General features: G+C 42.6%; 1 protein-coding gene across 3 annotated transcripts in view; it reads right to left on the bottom strand.

The window, feature by feature from the left end:
* LHFPL6 (LHFPL tetraspan subfamily member 6) overlaps positions 1–19,806 on the bottom strand; it is a 51,552-nt gene that overhangs the window by 23,114 nt on the left and 8,632 nt on the right. The window contains exons 1-2 of one of the 3 annotated variants that reach the window (XM_039353313.1): positions 16,885–17,207; positions 14,577–15,174 (exon numbers count right to left, since the gene is read on the bottom strand). In XM_039353313.1, coding sequence (XP_039209247.1) covers positions 14,577–14,973 — 397 coding nt within the window. In that variant the 5' untranslated portion in view covers positions 14,974–15,174; positions 16,885–17,207. Of the gene's footprint in view, positions 1–14,576; positions 15,175–16,455; positions 16,837–16,884; positions 17,208–19,806 lie in introns of those variants that run through there. The other 2 variants (XM_039353315.1, XM_039353314.1) reach the window with 2 other exon arrangements.

Here is a 19,806-nt window from a genome sequence, read left to right as displayed (position 1 = left end):
TAAATTCTGTTGGTCGATGGACGTCTTGAAGCCTGGATCATATTGATAACCCTTGTAGGGTAAGCTTCCTGAATCAGACGTCGCCGCTCAAGTGCCATACGGTTAGCTGGAGCCACTGAGGCTCGGGATGTTGAAGCGCTCCCTGACTGAGCGCTATGCAGTCCGGAGGTATCCTCCATGGCGCCAAGACAGACAGACTCACGAGGTCGGCAAACCACGGGTGCCTCGGCCAATACGGAGCTATGAAAATGACCTCTGCCCTCTCCTGCAGGATCTTGCGGATAACCGCAGGCAAGAGAGGCAGAGGCGGAAAAGCGTACAGTAGGGCCTGGGGCCACAGAATGCGCAGGATGTCCACTCCGTCCCCGGTGATGAAAAACGGGAGAAGAATCTTGGTAGTTGCGAATTCGCTGCTGAAACAAAAAGATCCAGAGCTGGCTGACCGAACCTGCTCATTATCTCCACAAGTAGCGCTGGGTCCAGATGCCACTCAGAGTGGTCTACCATTGCCATGCTGAGGGCATCTGCCTGTTCGTTTATCGCCCCCAAAATGTGATCCGCCTTGATAGAGGAGAGATTGATCTCTGCCCATGAACATAGCAGTCTAGCCTCCATCATCAGTGATCCAGACCAGGTGCCCCCCTGACAGTTCACGTGAGCTTTGGCCACTATGTTGTCCGTGAGGACAAGAATGTACCGACCCCTCACCCTGAGACTGAAGTGACACAATGCCAGGTGTATGGCTCTGAGCTCCAGCCAGTTTATATTGTGCTCCAAGTCCCCCCTGGACCAGCAACCCTGAGCCATCTGGGACTGGAGGTGAGCTCCCCAGACGAAGAGACTGGCGTCGGTAGTGAGAACAATCCATGATGGTTCCTTGAACCTGGAGCCCCTGGCTACAGCCTGAGATGTCCACCATCGGAGCGATTTCGATACTGGGACACAGCTGTCGCCTTGGACAGAATAGATTTGAACAGGGTGGGATCAAATAGACCAGCAGTTCTCAACCTATGGGTTGCGACCCTATTTGGGGTCGATCGACCATTTCTCGGGGGTCGCCAAACAAGGTGATCCGCCATTTTTCCCCCTCAGGGGCCGCCGCCGCGCATGCGTGCCGCACATGGGGGCGCCGCGCGCATGGGGGCGCCGCGCATGCACAGCACGTTTGTGTGATGGGGTCGCTGTCACACAAACGTTGAGAACCACTGAAATAGACCTACGAAGGGAGAGGGCTTTTGACAAGGGAGGCTCCCTTGATTCCTCCACATCAGAATATGAGTCTCCATCATGAGAAGATTGATCAGAAGGAATGGAATAGGTGTAATCTGGGGGTTTAGAATGGTGCTGAGAAGAGGTCGAAGGTTGGGGCCTCTGAAGTGAGGCAATACTTTCCAAAACCTGAGTAAACATGGATTGCAGCTGTTCCGGTCCAAGAGCTTGAGAAGCTTCAGGACGGAGACCAGCAGCAGTGGGAGTGAATGTGGCTGAGGGTCCTAGTTGAGAGTCAGGTAGGGGACCCCCAGTTAGGATTTGGATTTGGGACCATGGGGCTGATGGACCTCTGTTGGGACATAGTGTCCGGGGACAAAGGCCTGTGGACTTGAGCCGTAGTTGTTATTTGAGGCCCGAATAGAGAGCTCTCTGAGGTAGCAGTAGGATTAATCTCTTTTGGAGTCATTTTTGGGGCTTTAGAAATTTGCCTCTCTAAGGCCTGATGTCTCCTGGCAGCCTCCTTTTCTGTTGCCTTGGATGGAGCCTTGCCAGATAGAGCCTTTGGTTTTGCCTTCAGCTTCCCTGCTGCCTCCAATTTTGAAGATTTGCACCTCCTTTTACTTGGGGGCCTGGTGGGTGCCAAGACAATCTGGGGCTGTTTGTCTTCTGCCATCACGTTGGAGGCCCTTCAGCACAAGTCTGAGAATGGGTCTCAATAAAGATAGGAGCTAAGGCCCAATGTGATGACTGCTGGAACCAGCATGGGCTCCTGGCAAGAGAGCTAGAGCCTGAAGCAAAGAAATTATACAATACTGGTAAAACCAGTGTAAGCTCTTGAGGGGTAACTGTGAATCACAGTATAGTAGTAGGCCAGCAATGGGTGAAGCAGCAGTTGCAAGACAAAGCTCTCAGGAGAAATAGTCCAAAGAAATGCCCAGGTGCAATAATGTATTGCCAGAGGCAATATCAAGTGGATTTGCTTGAGGCAAGGCCAAGTGGATGTGCCTGGATCCAAACTGCAGAAGTAACAGGGCACCAATAAGCAGGACAGGGCCACACAAAATGGCGGCCGACTATGTGTGAGGTAGGATACCAATGATAACTGCACCAAATGGCTGTTGCCCACGTGCGAGGAAATTGTCCAAGGAAACCAAGCTAAAGAAGAAGATGAGGGAATCGCTTCATTGACACTCCCCTTGTACTCAGAGAACTCTGGGGAGGGACACTGATAGCTCTGTAACAAGCCCCAAGTAATCCAAAATGGTGGCTCCGAGCACGTGGAGAGGCCTGGAAGCCAGAGGACTCCGGACTGGGGCAGGACAAATTTGTTGTGTTATATATGCCTAATTAACCACCTGAAAAATTCCCTCAGCCCCCTTTTTTCTCCCCAATAATAAAGGCAGTAGAAAAGGCACTTCCCACTGCCTAAGCAGCTCCTTTAAACGGACACCTAAAATGGCGGCCGGAAGCAGCACGGCGATCCACTGACTACAGAGATTGTCGGGCCAAAGCCCAGTCGATCTGCCAGTGTTCAGGGCCTCCACGAAGTAGAGGAAGGATAATACACGGATAGATAATTCAGGGAAAAATACAACCTGACTAGCAGAGAGAAACCAATGCGTCTTGCTGAGTGTAAGACTAAGTCGGAACTGGGATAGCATAACCCGGCAAGAGGCGTGGCTATCTCTCAGACTTAGTCTATTGGGTAGAAGGGACTTTAGGAAACCCAATCAGTTCCTGCAGTCTCCTCACAAGGAACAGCTGTTTGGAGTGGGTGATCTCACAATCTCTCCTTGTCCAGAAAGACTACACTGGCCAGAATTCACCTTCTGATTGTCAATCTCTGTTACAATGCTGTCTTCCATAAATCTTCACCTGGAAGCTCAAAACATGACAACGTATTATTGATGGCTCTTTTCCTTGCCCCAATTTCCTAAAGCCTCTTGCTAAAATCTGTCTCCTTCAAGGTTGCTTTCAAAAGAATTGGCAAGATTTACCCATTTGGACTGGTTATCTAGAATTTGGAGTTTAGCCAACAAAAGAATATTGAACTTTAACGGCATTTTATTTGTTAGATTTATACAAAGCTACATCATGTGTGGGTATCTACTACAGTATGTGTTTTAAATCCATCCATGGTTCACGATTACCTTTTAGAAAAATATAATAAAAATTGGAATACACTAAGAAGTTATCTGTACCTCCTCATTTTAAACATGAAGCTACCAATGAACTATGAAAGAGGGATGAGCTGCCAACATTAGAAAAGAAGGGGGGGAAAGCATTTTTGCCCAGCAAGAACCTCCAAATTTGGCAACAATAAGAACTATGTCTCTGAACAAAATCTATCTAGTATTTCAGTTTTAAGGAAAGGAGGAAAGGGAGAGAAAATGACTGACTTAAGTCCTAGAATCCCAACTGAAATCTAAGGCACAAATGTAAAAAAAACATAAATGATTACCAGCTAACTTTCTGGATCATTTTCTGGCTACTCTAGTTAGTCTTCAACATACAACCACAATTGGGACTGGTATTTCCAGTCACCACCTGACCAGACCTGATTTTACAACCCTTTTTACCATAGTTGTTAAGCAAGTCCCCACGGTTTTTAAGCGAATCCAGCTTCCCCAATTAGCACTGCTTGTTGGAAACCAGCTAAGAAGGTTGCAGACCACAATCACATAACTGCATGATGCTGAACCCAGTATTTAAATGCCAGCCAGTTGCCAAGTGTCCGAATTGCATCCCGTAATTGCAGGGGTGGTGTTGACAGTCCTAACTTCAAGGAGAGGTTGTAAATATTTTTTTTTATGAGGAGTAACTTTGAACTGTCATCCAATGAATGGCCCTAACTCAAGGACTTCCTGTGTGCAGTACTCCAAGAAATGATTTTCTAGGTCTAGGATAACAAATTGTTGTTCGCCATTTATATCAAAGCCGTGCCTGCTGATGCGAGGAATATTCTCTGACAGCCTGAGTGCCAAACGCATGTCTGGCCCTTGCCTAAGCTGGCTGATATGATTACTGGAAAGGGAAGCAAGGGATTATTATGATCCCCTGCTATTTTTCTGCAATGAGAGGAAACTCTACTCCTGGCAGTTTGGAAACATGAATGATAGTCTGCAGATGTGCAGACAGCCTGCGAGGGATTAATCTATCACTTTCCATTTCTTAGAATGTTAGAAATATGACTAAATATTTTATCATCTCTCACATTTCATGGGAATGTGTTCACACATGACAAACACATGACTCTAGGTGGCTATAGCAGTCGAAATAATAAATACATAAAGGGGGAAAGGAGCTTTCAGCCATGTGTGCAAAAGTGGGGACTAGAAAAAAGTCCTTTGTCAGAAATGTTTTATGGCACCCAGGGATGTTGCTAATAGACCACACATTCTCATGAAACGTGGAAGGCAATAAAATCTTTAGCCTTATTTTTATTGAGCTGGTATGTATTTTTTCAGACACTTTGCATCTGTCGTTCACTATGTAAAAAGAGAAAAGGGCTAAAATGTTTGAAGGAAATTTCCCATAATAAAAACTAATGAAAGCTTAATCAGGTAGGAAATTTTTGCACTGTTCCTTCTACTGGAGCAATTGTTAGTTAAGCACTTGAGCAATCATTACAGCTGATTTGTTAAAGATATACCTGAAGTATACCTGGGAACTTGATTAAAGATATGTCAGCTCCCCACAATGGAAAGAGAAAGCACACAATGTTGACCAATGTTTCTATATGCCATACACAAGAATTGAACAGGAAACACAGAACTCCAGGAAGAAAAATAAAGCAAACAGCTCTCCAATTCATGTGCTTCCCTATGACCATAGTCCAATTGACATACCAAATATATATCCTAGTAAGCGTTTCCTTGCTTAAAAAAAAAATCATTATAATCCCAAAGCAGAGATATAACGCAACATTACAAAAACTTAAATTCATTTTACAAGACAGCGAGACCAACAGCAGCAGTGATAGCAACTAAAATCAGTACTACCAGCTATCTAAATTCTGCATGAGCAGATGTCTTCAATCTGGTGCTAGAAAATGAATTTGCATCAAGATGTAATTGGTGCAAGGAGGTATTTGTGGAAGAATCCCTGAAAGAGAACTTCTTTTGGATAACTGCACATGGAATTCTTGGCAAGCAGAACATCTTCAAAGGAGTGTGCCGCTAGATCACAATGGGCTGATTGGCAGAAAAACAGATGGAACAAAATCGATCAGATATTTTGATCCCCAGTCATGCATGTATCATTATCTGGGCTCAGCAGTATTCTGGCAGCCTAAATGGACCCTTCATAAACGTTTATATATCAAGTTTAAAGAAGCTTGTTTCCTTTGATAAGAGGAAGGCAATTGCACTGAGATGGCACTTAGTATTAAGATGAGGAAGTGCACCTAATTTCAATTTAATGTTGCCTGATTTATCATGTTCAGATTGAACCGTGTATGGATTGTAGGATGATGGAAAGTTTCCTCCTATTTTTTTTTTTTCTTTTGTGCTAGTTTTTGCATCCAGGCATTCCCTGGACAGAATCCAGAACCTGTAAATAAATTTGGCATTCAATTATATACTAGTCCTACCTTCCCCCAAAGCTTTACCTTTTAGTCATTTCTGTTGGTGAAATTACTTAGTATTGTGGTCCAGGAGATTTACATTTAAAAAGACACACTGGTGTCTTTTTAAAAAGGAATCAGGAAAAAGGAAAATATTTTTAGTTGAGCTAAAAATATTTGTAAAATAACAACTGCAGGCTGTGCCTAAATTGCAGAGCATCACTGAACAAATGAAGTCACGTGTGAAATAGTTCAGAGACTTCTACTCTACCTCACCAAGAACATATTTTTAAGAGATTTGAGAAAACCAACTGAAATAATAGACAATATTATCTGAGCAAACCTGAGCAATATTGTTTAAATAATATACATTTCATAAACTTCACAAGTCTAAGTAATAAACTTTCACTCCATATCAATGTATGAAATGCTATGGGCTGAATATGTCAGGTAGCTCTTTACTTGAAAGGAAAAGTGTTATTTGACATGATTTCTATTACCCGCGAAATAAAATTAACCATGTTCTTTATTCCGGCTATTTCACTCTCTGCAAGTCCAGGCAGGGCTGGAGAGAGAAAAAAAGAAATTTTGAAAATGAAGTCAATGTTCACATCACACACCCACTGTACACTGTAATTTGTGTAATTAATCTAAATGTTTAATTTATTTAGTAAATTGAATAATAAGCTAACTTACATGCTAGGTTTGTGCCAAAGACTATGCTAAACACGTGGTTGTCTGCCTTGTAACTCACAACATTGTGTGCAGACAGAATTTGCTGGCAACCTGCACTGGCAACACAAGGAAAGGTTTGATTCAGGGGAAGACATTTGATATTTTGCTATCTCTTGTCTTTTTCCATTTCTCCTATTATTTCATCGCTTATATGCCTGGTCTTTTTGTCTGTAAAGCCTGAGGAAAAGGCATGGGTTACATCTACAATCATGCACAATTCCCTTTCATAGTCACCATGCATTGATTTTTAATTGTTGTAAGATACATTGGGGAAAATATTGGCTCAAAAACTCCTGCAGAATCAAAATGTGATGAGCAAGAAAGAGAGACAAATATAGTATAACAGAGACAAACACTTCAAATGAAGAACAAACAACGATCACCTCAGCAACAGAATTTAGGGCTGTGTGAGTTTCATTGCTTTGACACATTTTAATGAGCCATGGGGGAATTCCTAAGACAAACATCTAACCTTGCAGAAAAGAACTGGAGTTTGTTGCTTGTTTTATATATAATAAGCCTCAGGACTACCGTAGCTGACTGACTTATTTCCGCTGCTAGGGAACTTCCCAATGGATCAATTACACTTATATACCTCATTTTCTTTTATTATTTCAAAGCAAATGACTCAGATCCTTGACATGTGGTACACAAATAATGTATCTGAAGTTGAAAAATTGATATCATTTCCCACCTAGTTCTCATAACAGAGGTCAGGTAAATACATCAAAGAGAAAATGGAAGTGAATGAGATTCTGGCATCTCTTCAGATCTTAAGGTGCAGGAACAAGTCTTATAGAAATAGCTACAATCATATACGTTTTCCAGACTTTGGGGTCTCATTGGGCTGCAGTCCTCCACTGTATTTTAGGCTGTATTTGAACATTATTGAGTCCTACTATTAGACACATCTGACTTAAAAACAATGACAGATCAGACTAGGGAGGATAAAGCGGGGAGAGGGCAAAGAATTTGGAGAGAAGGACAGACTAGGAATCACAACTGAAGAGAAGGAGAGAAACCCAAAGGTGCTTTTTTTTTTCAAAGGCAACTGGACTTTGTTTTTCCTTGAACATGTTTCACTTCTCATCCAGGAAGCTTCTGGAAGCGAAATGTCTTCAAGGAAAAACAAAGTTGGGTTGCCTTTTGAAAAAAGCACTTTTGGAACAACCATGATCTGGATGACTGAGAATCTCCATAGGCAGAAGGAGAGAAACAATTTAGAGACTGAGCAAATCAAGAACAGTCACACTTGCGAATGGATATAATAAAACTTCCAATATGTTCCTCCAAATTAATTAGAAGAATTAATAGCAAGTCATAAGAATTTCCCAAAATGAAAAATGATACAGTACTGGAGTTTTCCTCGACTGAGCACAGAGAAAGTAAAACCTTAAATAGGCTGTGGCATTAATTGCAAGAAGAGCAAATCACTAAGCATTTAAGAGGTTGGCACTGACTTTTCTAGCCTTAAACACCTTACAAAACTGACTGTGCAGTCATTATGGTTTTAGGGTTTTTTATCGTTGATCTTAATCCTTATTTTTATATTCTGTCTCGTTTGAAATTTTGTCAGCCACCTTGAACAGAGAGGCAGGTATACATCAAACCAATGTTTTTTTTTTTCTCTACATGAAATGACCTGCCAATCCACTCCATAAAAGATTTAAGAATAGCCAATGTAATAGTAGTACAAAATACAACATGTGGGGGAGAGACCATCCATTCGGATTACTTTTAGCTGGTTATTCACTCTGTTATTAAATCTGTGAAATGTGCTACCTTTGGGATGGGCCATGCCTGGGCTACAAGCATAATTTGCTTTTTATTAAACATAGGAATTGTGCCTCTGGCCCTTTCTTTGCATCCTGGCTCCAGTGAGGATCTCCCTTATGAAGTAATTTAGCAAGTGCTGCTCTTCGTAGAGACTGGCCAGCAAGCTGGATAGTAGTAAGGACAAAATTTAATTCAGACTGAAAAAGGTTTACATATTTACATGAAATTTACGTGAAAGCTGAGACATGAACACTGAAGTAAAGACAAGGATAGAGAAAGCTCGAATGGCATTCTTCAAAATGAAAAAAATCTTCTGCAGTCACGACATAAGCCTAAGACTGAAAATCAGGCTTATCAGATGCTATATTTTTTTTATCCTGCTCTATGGAGTAGAGAGTTGGTCTCTGACAGAAGGCCATCTGAATAGACTAGAAGCATTTGAAATGTGGATTTACAGGCGGCTGTTATGTATAAGCTGGGTTGACAAGATCAGAAATGAGGAGGTGATAAGCCGCCTGGGAAAGCCAAGGGAAATCATCAAAACAATTAAAAAACAAAAATTAGAATATTTTGGACATGTGATGCGACACCCAGAAAAATAGAGCATACTCCATTTAATCATACAGGGAAAGATTGAAGGCAAAAGAGTTCCAGGCAGAAGAAGAACATCGTGGCTTCAAAATCTAAGGGACTGGTTTGGACAAAACTCAGCAGCACTTTTTTGTGCAGCTGCTGATAAAAACAGGATCGCCAACATCCAATAACGGATATGGCACAAGAAGAAGATATGAAAAAAGGGGAGCAAAGAGAAATAATTAACGAATGAATCATACATTACCATAAAATATCAGTGAAGCTACATGTTAATAAACTAAATCCATTTTTCTTTTTGTTAGGTTAGATTTTTCCTTAGAAATGTAACTTCCCTTCAGAGCCCTTCTGTACGAGGTTTTAAAAAGCATATACATACACCCATTATTTTATTTCTCCAACGCCTTGCTATTTTTCATGGTTCACTTGTTGTGTGCCTTCTGCACAATTACATATCAAAATGTTCTGTATGTTCTCGGTGCTTCTTATCTTTGTTTCAGTGTCAAAACATGACTCAAAGTTTCAGCCTAAGTTTCCCCCTGGTCACTCTGCCCCCATGGAGCTGCAAGTCAAAAGCTGAGCACATCATACAAAAGGCCTTTTTTTTAATCTTCAGCCCCAGCCATTGCCTTAAAGGAAGGGGGAAACCAGGGGTTAAGCGTCATCAGTTTGAGTTGCTGTCCAAGTTGGGCCTATTGATTGGAGCTTTCCAGCCCAGGGTTGCTAGGGGTGTAGTCTGTCCCTGTTGTTGCAACTAGAGGGAATAGTCTCTGTCTGGCTAGTACTTATAGTTGCCAAGTGTTTGCTATCCTTGTCACATTGTTCAGCTGCTGAATGAAGGATCCTAGGATACTAACTAATTTGCATGGGGCAACTTGTTCCTCTCCACCAACCATCTAAGCAAGACACAGAATAGCACTGTCCAGCTACTGTTATGAGAACAAGGCAACTGGGCAAGGGAGTGCCCAATTCAACATTCACAACCTCATTAAGTAACCAGAATTTGTAATCTGTTTTCTGGAATAGAAGTTATTCTTCAATGTGTCAACTAAACAGGACAGCAGAGCTCTTAATGTTAATCATATAACTAATTAGATAATAAAAGAGATTTGAATTACACCAATTCACAGTGAATTTAATGCTTTAAATTTAATTTAATGCTTTAAATTTAATTCACATTTAATGCTTTGTATGCTTCACTGTGAATTGGTGTAATTCACATTTTAAGACAGTGAAAATCAAAGAAAGCATGCTTTGATTTTCACTGTCTTAAGATATATTCCAGGGCTTTTCACTGACACACACACACACACACACACAAAACTTTTCACTGTAGCTACGGAAAGACATGTACTGCAAGACAAATGCAAATTGTTAGAGTAAGATTTTTCATTAATGAGAAGGATGAAATTTGATAAAAACAGCCACAAAATGAAACTCTTGTACAGAAATTTATCAAACATTATACCGGTAGTAGAAAATGAGGGCAAAATTAATTTCAATACCAGACAAGTATTACTGCGTAAACATCCAATTTCTTTGTTAGTAGAGTTTTCTGAAAGACTTCACATCAGAATCTTTTGAAGGAAATTTTCCAGTACCCTCAGTCAATGGAAAAATGTTTATTACCAGGTTCATTTTTATTTAAACAAAGCTAATTATGAATATTATGTAAATTTCTCAAAAGTCTTTCCACTAATAGCTGAAATAAATAATTTATATGGCAGAAAGAGAGGAAACTGGAAGAGAGATGAATATGTTATGTTTAGATTAAAACCTTTCTTTGGGAATTATTTTATTACCGTGCTTATAATTATTTTAAACATGGCTAATTGAGTACATTTTCCCTAATTAAGAAAAATAAATGATACTTGCTACACATTTCAGCATTAATTTTAGCATGTGTGAATTTTGCACCTAATTTTATCTCCTTCCATAAGAGTCATTTGGAAGAGTTAATTAGAATTTAATTAGAACGGTCCAACTGAATTTACACCAAGTTTGTGTTAGTATATTATTAATTTATTTTATCACCCAATACACTTTGAGAAGTATGCTTTAGGTGAGTGGAATATTTTCTATTGACAGTGGAGTCCATCCTATATCTTCATGCTTTTTTAACCAGTTTGGACGGATGTAGCTTTAAAGAGAAATTGCAGAGTAACCACTAGTATTAACTTATGCAATAGTGGTGAATATCTGTAGCTCGGCTATAGGATGAGGGTGAAGGTTTGTTCTCCGAGCTTGTGGATTGGTTTCTGAATGTTTTGTTACCAGGCTGGGTAACATCTTCAGCAGAGTTTAGGGCCGTGGTGGCGAACCTATGGCACGCATGCCACAGGTGGCATGCAGAAACCTCTCTCTGGGCATGCGTGCCATCGCCCCAGTCCTAGGCCTTCAGCTGGGTTTTTTTTTATTAAAAGTTTTACAAATTTAATACAATATAAACCCCTCCCACCCCTTCCCACCCCTCCCCCACTTCCCAGAGCTGATTACAGGGTAACAAATAAACATAATCTAACTAACGTTAACCAACTATATTATCAATCAAAACCCTAACACACTTTAACTCCTTTTCAAAACAAGTGTTAACAAATTATAAATTAAAATAATGATATAATTAAAACTATTAATAATTATCTAAAATCTACTCATATGCAAGATAATAATAATAATAGTAGTAGTAAAGTTGGAAGGGACCTTGGAGGTCATCTAGTCCAACCTCCTGCTCGGGCAGGAAACCCTACACCATTTCGGACAAATGGCTGTCCAGTCTCTTCTTAAAAACTTCCAGTGTTGGAGCATTTACTGCTTCTGGAGGCAAGCTGTTCCACTGATTAATTGTTCTTACTGTCAGGAAGTTTCTCCTTAGTTCTAGGTTGCTTCTCTCCTTGATTAGTTTCCACCCGTTGCTTCTTGTCCTGCCTTCAGGTGCTTTGGAAAATAGCTTAATTCCCTCTTCTTTATGGCAGCCCCTGAGATATTGGAATACTGCTATCATGTCCCCCCTTGTCCTTCTCTTCGTTAAACTAGACATACCCAATTCTCGCAACCGTTCCTTATATGTTTTAGCCTCCAGTCCCCTAATCATCTTTGTTGCTCTTCTCTGTACTCTTTCTAGAGTCTCAACATCTTTTTTACATCGTGGTGACCAAAACTGGATGCAGTATTCCAAGTGTGGCCTTACCAAGGCATTGAAGAGTGGTATTAATACTTCACGTGTTCTTGATTCTATCCCTCTGTTAATGCAGCCTAGCACTGTGTTGGCCTTTTTGGCAGCTGCAGCACACTGCTGGCTCATATTTATAATAAGATAATACTTTTAATATAATATAAGATAATACTTTTCAGTTTCATATCTCTTTTGAATGTAATCAATCCATCTTCTCCAAACCATAATATATTTTTCTTGTGAATGGTCCTTTAAATAAGCGGAGATTTTCGCCATTTCTGCTAAATACCTTAAGTATCCATTCTTCCATAGTAGGCAGAGAGTTTTTCTTCCAATATTGTCCCACTAATAATCTTGCAGCTGTTATAAGATTCAACATCAAATTGATTTCTTTAACATCAATATCTACAATAATACCCAACAAAAATAACTGCGGAGTAAACTTTATCTTCCTCTTAAAAATCTTTTGAATATTCCACCAAATCTTAATCCAAAAAGCTTTTATATCTCTACAGGTCCACCAAATGTGAAAATAGGTTGCATCTAAACTTCCACATCTCCAACATTTGGGCTGTAAATTCGGATACATGCGGGACAACTTTTGGGGACAGCTGGGTTTTATAAAACCTTTTTGCTTTAGGCCTCCACTGCCGTGTGCAAAAAAAAAAAAAAAGGTTCAATCGACCAATCAATTTCAACTTCTTGCGGGGAAAAAAAAGGTCTCGCAAAATTGGAATTGATTGTTTGAACTTTTTAGTCCCACCCAGTCTGCTGTTACCACCGTGGCCACGCCCACCCAATGGGCCAAGCACACCCAATGGGCCACGCCCATCCAGCACCCAAATGATACATAGGTGGGTTTTGGGTTGCAGTTTGGGCACTCGTTCTCTAAAAGGTTTGCCATCACTGGTTTAGGGGATGACGGTGTTATTCTGATTATAAGGGCTTCGGGTGTGGGGGTATCACATGAGGGTCTGTGATGGATCTTGTGATAGGTCAGGTGTGAGTCATCAGTGAGTTTGGGGATGGAGAGGTTACATCTGGTCAGGGTCATTGGGAGGTGAATTGCTGGTGGCAGGGGGGGGGGGCTTGCATAAGTTGGTTGAGGGTCAGTGCTGTCTCTGGTTGGCTGTGTGGTTGATTTGGATTATGATTCGTAGGCTAGTTGTAGGTCAGTGTGTCTGTTGATGGAACTGCTTGTGGAGTGCCAGGCTTTGATGACCTCACGAGCATGGCGGCTGATAGCATGGCCAATGATTTTTATGTTGCTCCAATCGAACTGGTGCTGTTGGTGTTGGTGTATAGAGATTAAGGATTTGGGATCGTGGCCTTTGACTGCCAATCAGTGTTTGTGGAGCCTGGTTTTTAATTTATACCATCAGAATAGAAATTTGATATACTCTATGAGCTCTGCATTGCAACATCGGTTGTTGTTTTTCAGAATGCTTAGAAAGGAGGAGATAAGACCATTATCAGCAAGCCATTTCCATTTCTACCACCATCACCTCACTGTCAGAAAACAAAATTCCCATAAGCTCATCTCAGCAGGAGGCAGCACTTGGCCAAAAGTATCCAGATCTGGAAGCAAAGCAAGCTTAAACCATCAACAGTGCCATGATGACACATCACCAGGGTATTCCAAGGCTGGAGGCAAAATTGGGGAAGTCAAAAAAATGTGCCAGAGAAGGTAATAGAAAATCACTTCTACACTGTTGACCAGAAAACTGCACGGATGTGTCTCTAATAGCCAGAAGTTTGGCTCAGCTCAAGGGAGGCTTTGCGTTACCTCCTCACAAAATGTCATAAAATCTTGACTTCTTACATAATTCTTGTTTTTTTCTCCCCCTTCACAGCTGCAGAAGATAGAATTGAAAACAGCTGCAAACATACACACACAAAGAAAGAGGGAGTCCAGCCACAGACACACACAAAGGAAAAATTAGAATTAAAACCATATGGCCAGAAACAATAAACTAGAGGAAACTATTTCTGAGACTTAAGCAGACTTTGGGGAAGGGAGAATAACTTTCAAAATATGATCTGAGCACCAGTCTAAAATCTATTTTCTAATAAGTTATGTTTCCCATTTTAATATAAACAGCTGAGGGGATGTTCCAAGAAATACAGTGGTCTTTCTGTTCGGTATAAATGGTTAGAATTGTGGTGTATTGTGTTCTCACCAAAACAATAAGGCTTCCTTCAGGCAAACATGACTTGAGTCAAGTACTCTTTCCCTGCAAGTAATGGGTGGAAAATCTCACTATTCAGGGACAAGAGATTAGAGTGAACTCTGAAACAATTCTTTCCCCACAGGAAAATGACAATACTGTGATAAAAGGGTTCAGCATTTGAAATTCCATTCACTGTCTTTTTTTCCCTTTATAAATACACCCCTCCCATTTTGTAGAGGCTGGCCTTAGCAGAAAAATGAATATAAGAAAGAATTTGATTCAGCAAGAACAATGGAGGCACTGTGTCTGTGCTGGCAGGCATTGGTTCCAAGGTCAGGAGTTTGCAGGTACTTACCCCCCAAGAACTGGATGCCTCCAGCCACCCTGCCCACCGTCCTGGAGATCAGCTCATATACGCAGCATCCCATAAGTGCAGTGAGGGCCACTAGAAGGAGGAGGCCACAGCCCAAACCGGTCACCACTGTGCAGATCTGCCATTCCACACTTGGAATGGCCTGGAAGGATGCGTAACGTCCACACTGCTCCACCATTACTGTAATCTGGCGGCTCTCGTCTCGAACAGGATAGGAACATCTCCGGAAAGTGCCAAAAGAGACTGGTTTCTCCAGCTGAGAACCCAGCAGCCAATAAGGCATGAAGAAACCCACACAGGAGGCTCCAGCACAAAGGAAGGAAAGCAAGGCCCAGATCACTCCGGTACAAGTCAGGCTAGAGGCCATTTTCCCAGTCATGATGACCCAGAGGAACTTGGAACAAAATCGCCACCTGATATACTAGTTTTGGAAATCTGTGGGTATTTCCTCAGTCCCAGGAACCTTGGAGTCCAAGGAAATTTTCCATAAGCGCTGTCAAACTCACTTCTTTTATCCTTAAGATTCCTGGTATGGCAGAGACGGAACTTCTTCTTGTTACTTCTTCATCCCCAGTGGAAGCTGTAATTGTAATGAGAAGCATTATGGAAGGGAGCAAGATGAGGTAAATAATCATGAGTTCTTTCAACATGGGGAAGGCGGGCAGGAAAAGCAGCGATGAAAATGAAGTTTCACTATTAAGCCAAGCTGGGGGGGAGGGGCAATGTAAGAAATACAGGATGGAAACTGCAACAAGCAAGAATAGCTTGTTCCAATCCAATAACCCTCTAATGATGATGATCAGAATGAAAGGATGGATGAGTCCTGCCAGGAATTGGGAAGCTGCAGGAAGATTACCAGGTCCAGCTCTGGATACTGCTATTGTGGCTTTCGGTGTCAAGTGGAAATGAACCCATGAATCACAAAGCCCCACTTTTTAGTTTGCTAAGGAAACAGGTCAGCCCCCCTCTCATTTTCCTACCACATCTGGTTGTCAGCTGGCAAACAAACAAAAAAAGTGCTCTCTTGTCCTTTTGACATGGGGAAGTGAGCAGTGGAAGCTTTATGGAGCCTGGAAATACCACCCAACAAGGCCTATGGTCAAGTCACAGAAGTCAGCAGGGCAGCCCCACATCTGCCTTGCCTTCTGACTGAGACAGCAGAGAACTACTAAAAAATCTGGGTGACTGTTGTGGGCAGCAAGTGGATATACTAAAAGCTCTCACTGCTGCTATTTAGTGGTCATCCATATTATTGCAGCCCAGTTAGTCTTGCAATCTCAATCTTCAGTTGAGTGCCCAATAACACAGTGTCAGTGACAATCCCTGGAATTTCTTTTAGAACAGAAAAACTGGAGGTAGGAGAAATAAAATAACCACAGTACCAAAACATTTGCCTCCTGTTCTTTTTCCTTGAGGGGAGGAACAAATTGAGCTTCAAAGACAATAGAACAAAAACTCAAATGGTCTTGACGCCTTTAAAAGAGGCTGTAAGAGGAGAAAGTTAATGCTTTCACAAATCAGGCTCTGCCTCCACTGTTTTTCTTCTCAGAGTTATTAACATCTGCCTAGGTCCCAAAGGAGAACAAACCACCAACCCGATCACCTTTCAGAGCAGAAGGAAAAAGAATGGGCTTTGACCGCATTTGGCAATAGGGAGGAGGAAAATCTGCGAGTCCTTTCAAAAACAAAACCCAGCCAGCACCCCTGGGAAAGGAAGAGGCCCGGATCAGGCAGAGGAGCCTTCTTCGAGCATCCCCAGATTTTTTTCCACCCGCGTTAAAGCGAGGCGCGCGCCGCCCCTCCCCTCTCCCCCGGGTGCCTGCTTCGCCCACTCCCCGCGATCAAAGGAACGGGCACCGACCGAGAAGAAGAGGCGCAAACGGGGGAAGCTCTGTGCAAACTCTCCCGCGCTGGCTGTCAATCCGGGAAAATGGGGTGGGCAGGGGGTCTCCCACACACACAAAGTGCTGAGTCACGGCCTTTCTCCGGACGGCCGGGCGTCGACACCGAAAAGGCGCTTGCCAGCCTGCCCCGCTGGACTTGCCGTTAAGTTTGGCTTCCCACCGCCGCCTCGAAAGGGGACGATCTGGCACTGGGAAGAACCGGGGCTGGTGTTGGGAAGGCGCAGCAAAAGCGGGCGGGGGTCCGCCCCCACCTTCCCCTGGGGCAGGCTCTCGTGCCTTTTGCCCCAGACGGCTTGGCTCCAACTGAGCGGCGCTGGGTAGCGACAGCTCCTTAAATCGGACAAGGATCGCCTTCCGCCCCCGGCCACTCCAAAACCTCTACCGACCTGCCTGCGCCGATCCGGCTCGGGCGCACATGGAAGCTGCAAAGCGCGGCCTTTCCGCAGCTGCTCGGCACGCGTCGGGGCGGCGGGCGGGCGACAGCTTGGTCCGGAGCGCAGAACCAGCTGCGGTCGCCGCGCTCGGTTCTAGGAGGGAAGAGCCAAGCGGGGTCCCAAAACCTCGGCGCAAGCAGCTCCGCCCCCTGCCACCTACGAGGAGGAGGGGGGGGGAGCCTCGCGCGCAGCCTTGTAAGGCGAAGGAGGACAACACCCGAAGAGAAGCGTTCGCGGCGAGGCGGAAAACGAGAGAGTGCATCTCTCCAGCATCCCGGCAGGGGGGGAGGGAGGACCGCGCAGGAGACTGAGCGGGGGCGAAGTGGAGGGGTGTGTGGCCCACAGAGGTGTGAAAACAGCTCAGCCGACTTGCGATAGTCTCACTTTTTGAAGAGCCGGTAGTGTCACATTGCTGTTACCACTCAGCGTGAGAAGTCTGAAGGAGCCAAGGGAATGGGGCGGTGCTCAGCGCCCAAATCCCTGAAAATATTGATCCATTTGTCTGGCAGATAGGAGGGGCTCCTAGGAATCTCTTGGTTCTTCAGAGAAAGAGAGGAAAAAGAAAAAGAGGAAAGAAAGAGAAGAGAAAGAGGAAAGAGAAGAGAAAGAGAGAAAGGAAAGAGAAGAGAAAGAGAGGAAAGAAAGAAGAGAAAGAGAGAAAAGAAGAGAAAGGAAAGAGAGAAATAGGAAGGAGAGAGGAAAGAAAAGAAAGAGGAAAGAGCAAGAGAAAAGGAAAGAGGGAAAGGGAAAGGAAAGACAAAGAGAGGAAAGAGAAAGAGGAAAGAGAGAAATAGGAAAGAGAAAGAGGAAAGAGAAGAGAAAGAGAGAGGAAAGAGAAGAGAAAGAGAGGAAAGAAATGAAAATACATCCTGCATATCAGATATTTACATTACGATTCATAATAGTACCAAAATTATAGTTATGAAGTAGCAACAAAAATAATTTTATGGTTGGGGGTCACCACAACATGAGGAACTGTATTAAAGGGTTGCGGCATTAGGACAGTTGAGAACCACTGCCCTACACCGTTTTCAGATAGGTGGCCGTCTAGTCTTTTCTTAAAAGCCTCCAGTGATGAAGCACCTGCAACTTCTGAAGTTAAAATTCAATCACAAATTAATGGAACTTCTGGAGCTATAATTTCATCATAAATTAATGGAGGGAAACCCATCTAAATTAAACCTGACATTTGAATCAATTATCTTTAGACAATATAGGACAGTGGTTCTCAACCTGTGGGTCGGGACCCCATTTGGGGTCGAACGACCATTTCACGGGGTCGCCAAACAATGCAGTCCGCCATTTTTTTCCCCTTTTCCTTAGCTGTGCTACTCCCTTTTATTCTATTGGCTTTTGAAAGCCAATAGAATAGACTCTCTTGAATAGAGTCTAATTCTATTGGCTTTCAAAAGCCAATAGGAATTGTCCAGGCTGTCTATGCCCTGCTGAGCCCGCCAAAAGTCCCATTCTGCAAACATGCTGCAAGTTGTCTGCAGCGAAGGCGAGCTGTCTGGAAGTTTCCACCCCCTCCCTGCTGAGCAACTACTAAAAATGTAAGTAAAAGAGGGCCAGGGGTGGGAGGCCAGTGGGCGCAGGGAGGGTTGCTGGCGCGCGTGGGGCGCAGCGGGTGCCTTACCTCCCTTGGGCTGGGCCAGCTGGTGGCCCAGCCAGTGGTCGGCCTGCGCCGTCTCTGCCACTTGCCAGCTACGCCTCGGCTGGCGCAGGGGGCAGCACCACGCATGCGCGGTGCTCCCGGGCAGGGAAAATCCTCGACTTACAACCAGTTGGGTAGTCCTCGACTTACGACCGGTTGGGGATTGCGGCATTAAAAAGGTTGAGAACCACTGATATAGGAGAATATTTGCAGCTCAGGTTGAAATGAAGGGTCCTTGGTATTCTCTGAACTTGGTGGTTGTTTTTTTGCAGATGTTGATGATGTTACCAAGTTTGGGTAATGAAACGTCTGCAAGAAAACAAGCAAGCTCAGAGAACACCAAGGACCCCTCATTTTTGGACAGCTGATTGAATTTATGAGCATGGCTCTTCAATATGTTAATGTTAATACACTTATCATTTTCAACGTTTTGTTTTTCTTAAAAAGTCAATATAGAGAATTGCTTACTATTGTCTGTTATGTGTTTAAGGATTCCAGTAAAAATGGTTTTGATTTATTATCTAGCCTGCTTTTTCAATATTAAAATGTACTCTATTTGACATAAATGTTGCACTACTTTGAACAACTTTAAATCTCATTAAGTACACCACATTAGATTTATGTATTTATTTGAGTTACCTGCATTGCAATCGAAAGAGACTTGTGCTTTGCAATAGTTCTGTAATAATATAGTAAAACATCAACTGTTTGCAGAGCTTAAGTACTTTAACTCAACAAATTTTGGATGTTGAAAAAAATGTTGCAGTGGTCATATAGCTTATAACATTAATGTGCTATATATATGCCATTGTCACTTCAGGTTATAAATTGTTAAGATATATACAGTATATCTGATTTAGAACATTTTTTTCCAGAATCATAGTATATTTTCACTTAAGAATCAAATAATATTGATATAAAATAAGATAGCCTTGGTTTTAATGTGTCAAATTTGCACCTCACATGCAAATTTTTAAGTTAATAGGAATTTGATGTGCATATCTATGACATAATTCTGTGTTAAAATGTAAAAACAGGTGCAAGTATTAAACTATCATCTTGAATGTCTGTGCCATCATGATCTCCAACATCTTCATAAGCACATCTTATTCCAGGCCAAGAGTTATATGTGGCCTTCGATAGCATGCTGAGGACTCCAATACTTTCTGAAAAGTAATTATAGTAAGGGCGGGACTAAATTTGATTTATTTTATATAGGG

This window comes from Crotalus tigris, unplaced genomic scaffold, assembly GCF_016545835.1.
Source record: "Crotalus tigris isolate CLP2741 ecotype Arizona unplaced genomic scaffold, ASM1654583v1 scf7180000018510.657491, whole genome shotgun sequence".
Taxonomy (NCBI): Eukaryota; Metazoa; Chordata; class Lepidosauria; order Squamata; family Viperidae; genus Crotalus; species Crotalus tigris.
Note: the sequence above shows the minus strand (reverse complement) of the source record. Positions and strands in the feature narration are given on the sequence as shown.